Below are 9,443 nucleotides of genomic sequence, written 5' to 3'. Positions count from 1 at the left end.
GATTCCCACAAAGATCACCTGTAACTTCATGTCTGCAGGAGCACCAGTGTCCAGGGACTGTGTAGAAGAAAGAAGAGTTCATGAAGCATAGCTTCAGAGGCTGATTTTAGCTATTAAGCGAATCTTACTCATAGGCCTTGGAGCAAATACAGAGTGCAAGTAAGAGACAGTTTACCTTGAAACCCGTTCCCTTTTGTTATAACTCTTGCACAAGGAGACACTCCTCCTGACTAGAGATCTGTGGTCCACCCTTGTTAAATCCTGTGAGTCTGGTTTGCTGTGCTTTGCTGTCACAGGGAGAGCACTGCAGGGAGGAGGGAAAGGTGGCACAGGGTAACTTTATTTCTGGGAACTGCAGTTTGTGCAGCTCAGTGCATAGACTTCAAGGAATAAAGGACTCGGTGAACTGGGGATTAAAAAAAAAAATCACAGCATGTCTTACACAAAAAGTATGTATTATTCACATCCTCAGGAATAATTTATAAGTAACAGAATGTAGTGTGTTATTTCGTTACCCATTGCTTTAAATGTGGATGGATTCTTAAAACTGAAACTCAACATATTTTTAAAATAAATCTCAATTAGGAGGAAAACTGGATCACCTGGACTGCTCTGGAGCAGGTAAAGTAAAACACCTTTTATTTCAAGAAATATTGCTTCTAGACTTTCCCGAAGCCAGAATTGTACTATAAAAGTATCACAGAAATATTATACAAGATTTAAAAACACAGTCTGTATCCTAGTAACTTAAAACCTATGTACAAATAGCATCATTCATGACCATAAATACGTTTTCTATCAATCAGCCCGTGACACATACATCAGACAAAGAGCTAGTAATTTTAACATATTTACAGAGTCCATCAAAAAGACTGCTTCTTAAAATTATTAAAATCCTACTAAAAGAATCTCCTTTTTAAAAAGTTTCAACTTAAAATACAATGCGATGAATGTAAGTTTAATCTGGAGTGCTTGCAACAGCCAAAAAATAGTACACTAAATAACATGTAACAGATAGGAAACACACCCATGAATTTGACACTATGGAATTACATCGGTTTGAGGTAATTCTCTTTTGTTGTTGTTGTGCTAATTGTTTAGAAACTCATCAAGAAGGAAGGGAAGATACTAAGTTTTGAGTAATACAGATTTTCAGTCATTTTTGTATTATACTTTATAAAATTTAATGTTTGGTAAAGTTGAAGAAAAATTTAGAATACAACAACAAAAATTATCTAAACTACTATTTTCTCATGTGCCTTTTTTTTTTTTTTTACCTAAAATAACGTAAATCTAACATGATTTTATCGTTCCCTTTAATACCTGTTGAAAAGAAAATGTAAGCCTCAAAAATGATAATAATGCTTTCAAGATATTGTTCAGGATAATAAAAATCAAATGTGGTGACAAAAGCATATATGTATTGATGTAAACCTTTTTACCAGTATCAGAAAAAAAAAGTCAAAAAACCTCACAGATTTTTTAATACTGACAATACCAACATATAGGGAAACAATCCAATTTAAACAAATCCTTCTACAGTTAAACAATCATTAGCCATACCTTTTTGAGAGTAAATTTAATTAAAGTAACAAAAACATGCAATACTTTTGCTAAAATAATATTCAAAGCATCTTTTTCTTCAATCCATGCTGTTTACCTTCTTCTTGTCAACCTATTTATTGGTTTCCCAATTACACGAGAGAATGAGCAAGCTAACACATAAGGTATTAGGTTCATATATGGTACGGCATACAGATTTTAAAAGTGCATTTTACTTAAAAGCATGACATTAGGAATTTCCAGTGGTTAAAATAACTTATGAAAAAGACATTATGCAGAGAGACTGCATAGACTGAGACACTCATTCATGGTGGGATCATTTGGAAATGAAGTAGCTTGAACATCTTCTTCATAGAAGTAACTTTTAGCTTTTGGAGAATGTGCTGTTGCCTTTGAACGTTAACACTGTTTCTTGTAATAAATACTGGAAATCTTACTTCCCAGTGGGAAGAATTACTGTGAGTATGTGTGTGTTGAATAAAAACAAATGCACACAGACAAATACTGAACTGGGCTCAATTTAGCTGCGAAACGTATCTACAATAAACCTGGAATGTCAGTTGTCATGATTACCTTTATTAGTTTGCTAATAAGAAAAGGGAGAACTTATTTAATGGTTTACAACTTGATCTAATCCAAGGAGAGTGGAGCTGAGGCACTGCCTTCTACATTTAGGATTTGTGAAGTTTCCCCTGCAAGACTCTGTTCTGTTTTTTTTAAGGAAGTTCTTGTTTTCTGGGTACCGACAGATGAATCCCTAATGGATACATTTACAGCCTGATGAATGAGGGGTTCATCAGACCTTATGGGGAGATACATTTGATCTTCAAATATATCTTCCACAGCATCACTGTTCTGATGAGTGTCTTTTTGAGGAATGCTGATGGGTTGTAGCATGAAGCTATGCCGGGACTCCAACTCCATCAAACCATTTCCACTGAAATCCATATCAAAACGGTCTGATTCTTTATCCTCCATCCATTTTTCAGCTTGATGATTATTTCTCCAGTGTGCATCATTCAAACGACTTTTCTCAGGGATATCATTGTTTAATTCAAGTTTCCTCTCCTGGCTTACATCCACCGTGCTCAAAGTGAAGGCTGCAAAGTCTGTTGGCACAATAAGCTGCAACTCTTCTGCAGGCAGGCCGCTCGATTCTTCAGCAGAAGTCATTTCCACTGAGGTAGATGGAGTGGATGATTCATCCCCATCCTCATTGGTTCGAGCAGTGTTAGCCCTGTCTGTTTTATTTTGCTGGTAGTAACTGTTCAGCAGTGCAAACATTCTATCTACATCCTTCAAGTAATTAGTCCAGTCAGCAAGACTAAGTCTATAGTTGTATCTGTATTCATATACACTTTCATTCACACTGTACAAGTCTTCCAGTCCTTGCCAGTTGATGTCACCAGTGAAACTGGGCAGGTTAGCCTTCCCATCCATCCCATAATTGTCCTCTGTTGAAAGAAGGAATAAAGCCTAATGGTGAACATCAGCTTAAAAGAGCAAGGAAAATTTCCACATGTGTTTCTACTCCAATTTGCTCAAAAGTACCACTACTCATACTGTAACTAGCTCAAAACGATGCTCCATGTCTTCTGCCATCAGATTAATTAATTTAGCTCCTACTAAACACACAGCAAGAAACTCCCTGTCTTCTGCTGCATCTTTGGACCAAGTGAAAAAGAACAAAACCTGGTCTAATGGACCTTTGTGATGACATTCAGAGACAAGTTATTTCAAGCCAGGAAAGTTGCTTCAATACGTAAATAATCCATTCACCTTTCCTGAAGACTCCACCAAAACGTGCAATAACTGAATTATGGTTAAGTATGAAAAATGGGACTAATTCTGAAAGCCATCAGTAACCTGAACTTCAACAATGCCCACAGGAATCTGTTTTTTGGGTAGCTTGAAACATATGTCTACAAAACAACCAGCCGCATTTTATTTAATAAATGATAGCTGAAGGTAAGCTTTTATTTACTTTGTAAACATTCGCTTTTAATTTACATTGAGCAATTAGGAGAAATAAAAGCTGCAAAAATGTGGTGTGAATTAATTTTTAGCACTGCACAACTCTGTAAAATAGTGTTAAACTATGCATAGAGATGGAATCTTCTAAAGGTTTTGTCTGGTTGGCTGGCTGGGTTTTTTTTATAAAAAAGCTTTCGAAGAAAACATCTAACAGCTTTATCAAATAATAAGTCTGAATGAAGGGCACAGATATAAGTCTATAAGTATCTGCATTTTATAGTGATCACAGCCAGAAAAAGCAGAGACATAAAGGAAAGTCTTTTCCAAAAGACTTTTGAAGTACTACAGTGACTACAGCGGCTCAGCTTATCAGCTGTAGTGTGAAGCCCATTTTATCTTGACAAGTAACACTGAACACCACTATTTCATTTAAATCACTGTGCAGACTGTGTTCAGTCCAAAGATTTTACCAACAAAGTGGACTACAAGGAAAAACTAATCAGGTAATGCAAAAGCCTGTCAGGGGAAGTGGCCAACTTGTTCTCACAGAAGATGTTGTAGGCAATATTTATTAATCAGCCCTCTGAAATGACTTGCATCTTTTCTGGAAATGGTACAGGCAGGTAGGCTGGTAGCAATTACCTCTGAAGTTGAAGTGCCTATAGTCAAACAGACTGAACTGAGCATAGATATTTATCTATATTGAGTCCTCCATCCCTACAGTGGCATCTCTGTTAATTTGTTTGTATTTTAACTTGCCCTTTCTCATTATTCAAGTAAAACAGAAGATATAATGTTTCCTATTACAGCTTATATTCTTTGCTTCCTCACTTGCTTGGGATTTCACAGTAGAAAGAATTTCTCCACTATTAGTCCATCATACGGAATGTCAGAAAAATACCATTATGGTCAGAACAAAGAAGATTTTCTCCCACCAAAAGGATATCACTGCTCTTACTTGGAAACACCTGGATCTTTGCTCTTAACTGATATTTTTTTCACTTAATACAAAAGCTGTAAATACTTAAAAACATAACATTTAAATATTTTTTTGCAAACACTTGGCAATCTTCCTGTTACAGGAAGCAATGCATGCTTTTTGGATTCGGTAGGACAGCTACGACAGAGCATCTTCCTTCTTTCTTTTCCTGAGGTAGATGAGAAACAAAATCATGGCATGGCCACATGAGAGCCATCTTTTAAGTTGACTTACAGATAATTTGTTTCCTGAAATAAAAAATAATTAAATCGTGCAGAGGTTTCAAGAAAGAAGTTTCACAATTCCAGCACTTAGAGGCATAAAGGGCCCTAGAAAACATCGTAGGAAGGGATGCATTTTTCAGGAACTGAGTCACCAAACCCTGTAGGATATTAACCACACTGCAAATGCGACAATGTTTAAATTCTGCTCTGTTATTATTTTTACTGATGGTTTCGTATTTTTTTTTCTTTGCCAAATCAGATCCTGTATAGGAATACAAACTGCTGTAGCAAGTCAGTGGCCAAAGTGGTTTAGCATGTGATGGCACAAACTGAACGAGGAGTGCTGCCATTTGACCAGTAACAGGTTTGGGGATGGACCAGGGCAGTGGGGGGCAAAGCAGGAGTTAGATGCCTTTGGGCCCAGAGGAACCTTTTCTGCCTGTCCCAGGCAGTGGGACAGAGGGTTGAGCTGAGCAAGCTGGGGTGGCAGGGTAGGCAGTGGGGAAGTCTGGGGAGCAGCCAAGATCAGGGTTTCTCAGCAGCCTCAGCAGAGGGGCAATGGGGCTGTGCTACAGAGAAATGAGATCAGCAAGGAGCTGAATTCCTACAAAACAGCTCAAAGACTGCGTCAGAGCTACACGGTCCTTCACGCTGAATCTATTTTTTACTCTCTAATTCTGGCATTGTTTCTGCACTCTCAGGAGTCTTCACAGCTGGGAAGGCACTGGAAATTCTTTCCGTGATCTTCATGTCAAGCAGAAGAACTTGTTTAAACACATGTATTCATACATGTTAAACAAATAGGAAAACAAAATCTTAAGATCCTAGGCCTGACTGTAAGTTGGTTGGGTCAGCAAGTTGCCTCACAGCTTAATTCCACAGCTTAGCAGTAAGCATGAAAAGTTTCCCACTGAAATTGAAGTATACAGGGGGGAAGGAGAGAGGAAAGAAAAGGTTTTCCCCTGTAAGAAATCTCATTAAAAATAGATGTGAAACAGGAAAGTGCAGATGAGTGCATGTGAGTAACAGCATGTCAGAGGCTTCCTCGATCAGTATTTTGGAATTCCTTAGTTAGACCCAAAAGAGAGAAGTTGTTGCTATCTGTTCACAGCAAAACTCCCTCAGATTATTTAAAAATCACGCAGTAGCTAAGCTTTACTCTCCAGTTATCATACTCTGAAGTCACATGATGCCATCTGCATCTGTGTTGCCTCAAAACTAGTAAGAGATTTGGATATATCTTCACTGAGACTAAAGACTAGTAGGTACAATCATCTCCTTGGTGGCTTTGAAAAACCTCTGACTAGCAGGAGAGGAGGGAGGAGTGTGCAATTCCCACATCCTGTTGCCAGCCATGTCTGGAGAGACATCTGTCCATTTAAGGGCATGGATGACACCAGCTCTTCCCTGCTGAAGCCTTCTCCCTGTGTGCTAAGGCAAAAGCAATATACTGGCTGTTTCCACACAGGCCTCTTGTCCCAGCAGCGTGCTTGCAACACAGTTTGGGCTGTACTAATGCAGAGCATTTTGAATGGGAACAGGTCTGAGTGGAGAAAACACATGATCTGAAGGAAGCCTGAGGGTAGTTCAATGACTTGGCAGCATAGGGCTTTTTCTTTCTTATTCCACTGGCTTCTCTGCAGGCATCAAGAAAAGAGATAATTTTGATGATTCCTGATAAATTGTGTTTATTCATTTAATTTTCTTTTGTTTGTTTTAGAAAAGAAAACCAATTTTCACAAAGATGGCAGTTGAACCAAAATGCTGAACTTAGGAACCTGTATATATTGAGAAACTGGGTGTATATTGCACTGGCACAGAGCAGCATCACTTCTGTTATACCTGCTAATTATCCCAGTAGCACAGTATTTATTGACGTGGTATCATAAGTTAAAATGTTTCCACTGCTAAACATTGTAACAAGATACAATTTAAGGATTAATCCTGTGTGTTCTACTGTTTAATGCAATTCTACAATTCAAAAATGCCATTTCTGTTAGATCCGTAGTTAAAATGAGGAATGCTTACAAAGATATCTTCTAATGAAAGGCTTAAAATCATAATTACAGGGATTACTTTCTATCATTGTAGTAACCAGTCCCCACCAGGCTGAAACAAGCAATGCAAACAACTGGGATATATCCAAACAAAAACATCATTTTCCTAGATCCTAAAATTACTCAAGTAAGAAAATACAAAATTGGCTGCAAGGAAAAATTAGCTGCTTAAATTGGAGATCTATAAAACATTGAAATACATTATCTTTCATTGTTCACTGGCTGCTGAGAGTTAATGACAAGGTTCTATTCAGTAGACCCTGTGAAAAAAAGGTTTATGCAGACTTGTATACTCCCTGGAGCCAGTTTACTTCTCAGGTAAACAGTGTATACGAGGAGCTACTCCACCAAAATGAATAGAGATGAAAATGTATAAACTTGATATACTGTGAAAAGGTATCAAATCTAAATATGACACAACAAACTTTAATCTGTTTTTCACCATGAGCACAGGTGTCGCTCAATAAACAGCAAGCCCAATCCTGTTAAAACCTGAGGTTTTTGAGTCTCTTCAGGCTTTTGCTTTATGATTGACTGGTCCCTCCACCAGGAGAAACTGGGCTCTGCATGACAAACATGTAGGTATGATATAGCTGCAAACAGATAAATATACTTGCAAACAGCAGTCTTTCATGTATTCCTCAGGTTCAAGAATTAGGCATAAAAAAACCCTCACGTGGTGCCCTTCCTCAGTTCAAATAGTACAACCTTTAAAAGAAATTTTGTTTCATGCTTGTGTGATCTAGCCTGAAAGTAACACCCCCAGCGAAAAGGTGCCTCTTCTTTCTGCTGCACTTATACTGTATGGTCTCCTGCTGGTTTCTAAGCACATACTGCTCCTATTGAGCATTGCTTTTGTTTAAAACACCATAATAAAGCCAGTGGGAAGATTTTACTTCATTTCCATAGGTCTCATTAGGCTCTTTGGATACATATACCTCCAAAAGGTTTTTAAGCACGTTTGGTTTATGTTTAAAAAGCAGCTGCACAGACTTCCTAAATAAAAGCAGAAAAAAACCCCAACCCAATAACAGGAAAACAACCCAAAAGAGGTGATACTTCTTGTGTAATTTTCCCCAGGTAAACATCTAAGGAATACAGGCATGAAGTATGAGCTGTATGAAGTCTTGCTATGACAATGAGCTACGTTAAATGCAGAATGGTACAGCTAAAAAATAAATGGCCAGGTTCAGTGTAAAGTAGTTAGAAAATGCATGCATCAAAAGCTATGCTGTGTGCAACATGGCAGGGTACAGACATTAGTTGAAATGAACTGGAGTCATGCAATTATTTGGAAAGAAGCTGCTGAGGAGAATAAAAAAGTGTGAATACCTGTGTGGATCATAGCTTCCTCCATCTTTATTTCCTGATATAGGAAAATACAAGAGTAACTTTTGTTAGTGTTTAGAACTTGTAAAACCATTCACAATGTAGTTTTCCATGCACAGCATCTAATTCCTAAAAAGAAATGTACTGTGTTAAATAAAGACAGAGCTGTAGTCCAACAAAGATTTCCTGGAAGTTTTTTATAAAAGAATGGAAAACCCACAGTTTTTCAAAAATAATAAAACCCCCAAACAATTAGATATTGTAAAAGAGAGAAACATTTGTAGCTGAAGAAAAAGATACAAAGATGCAATACCATAAATGATGCAGAAGGGAATATTCCTGTAAAAAAAATCACAATATTCAATTAACCAAATTCAAGCGCAGTGAATTCCAGAGTCATGAAGTATAATACCAGCTATTTTCATACTCAGAGTCTCTTGTAAAGAAATATTGCTTTCCTCAAAAATGGAGGAGACTACTGCTGTTGAGAAGTTTGCAATGTTAAGTCTCAATTGTGGTGCAGAGCTTCCTGAAGTTGTTCATATAGGCAGACAGCAGTTGGGATAAACACAAGATTTAGTACCTCACCTGCTACTGGGAGGCAAAACCTAACCAAATAAACCCTGCAAGAGAGAAAAGTTATGATTGTGAAGACCTGCATATGCTTGTTATCAATAAGCTAAAATAACATGATCAACTTTCTGCAGCATTTCTGTCAAATGTTTTTTGTCTAGTATAACCTGTGCCAACTTGCAAAGGAGCTTCCTAGTCATGCAGCTGTGCAGGATGTTGTATGTGGATCATCCCAAACTATTCAAAGCAACACTTAGGAGAGTGACACTTCATGGATTTCATTGGTATTTAAGCAGATAAAAATACATATCTGAATAAAATAGAAATAAACACTTTTATTTTTCTTGTACCTGTTTCAAGTCCTTTTGGCCTTGGATTGCACTGCTTATAACCTTGACAACTTCGCAGTTCCATGAGCTGTATGTGTAGTTGATTCAAAATGCCTCTTTCCACTGTGTGTACTGTATTCGTCAGCTGAGAGATGGAGAAATGGAAATAAAAAATGCTTGTTAACAGAAAAAAACCCCACCAACCCATAGAGGAGTCTGGTGAAGCAGTATTTTGTAACAGGGAAAGGGGTTTACCTGATATGGATCGGTGTTCATATCAAAATACTCCAAGAAGCCAGTTGCAAACTCACAAAATAGAAAGTTGTGGGTGTCATTAACTGTTCGCAGACACCAGTAAGTGTTGTTATTCGAGCTTGTGCAAGCACAGAAAGAGCCCACTATAAGTTAAAGAAAC

The 9,443-nt window shown here is 37.6% G+C and overlaps 1 protein-coding gene across 6 annotated transcripts in view; it reads right to left on the bottom strand.

Moving 5' to 3' along the window:
- Nucleotides 1–434: 434 nt before the first annotated feature.
- Nucleotides 435–9,443, bottom strand: part of SULF1 (sulfatase 1) — a 123,982-nt gene continuing 114,973 nt past the window's right edge. For 5 of the 6 annotated variants that reach the window (XM_065668410.1, XM_065668412.1, XM_065668409.1 and 2 more), the window contains 3 exons: nucleotides 9,284–9,426; nucleotides 9,050–9,173; nucleotides 435–3,017 (listed from right to left, as the gene is read on the bottom strand). In XM_065668410.1, the coding sequence (XP_065524482.1) occupies nucleotides 2,194–3,017; nucleotides 9,050–9,173; nucleotides 9,284–9,426 (1,091 nt within the window). In that variant the 3' untranslated portion in view covers nucleotides 435–2,193. Of the gene's footprint in view, nucleotides 3,018–8,129; nucleotides 8,164–9,049; nucleotides 9,174–9,283; nucleotides 9,427–9,443 lie in introns of all 6 variants that reach the window. The other variant, XM_065668414.1, reaches the window with a different exon arrangement.

Source organism: Lathamus discolor, chromosome 2, assembly GCF_037157495.1.
Source record: "Lathamus discolor isolate bLatDis1 chromosome 2, bLatDis1.hap1, whole genome shotgun sequence".
Lineage (NCBI taxonomy): Eukaryota > Metazoa > Chordata > Aves > Psittaciformes > Psittacidae > Lathamus > Lathamus discolor.
This window is presented reverse-complemented; position numbering and strand designations above follow the sequence as displayed.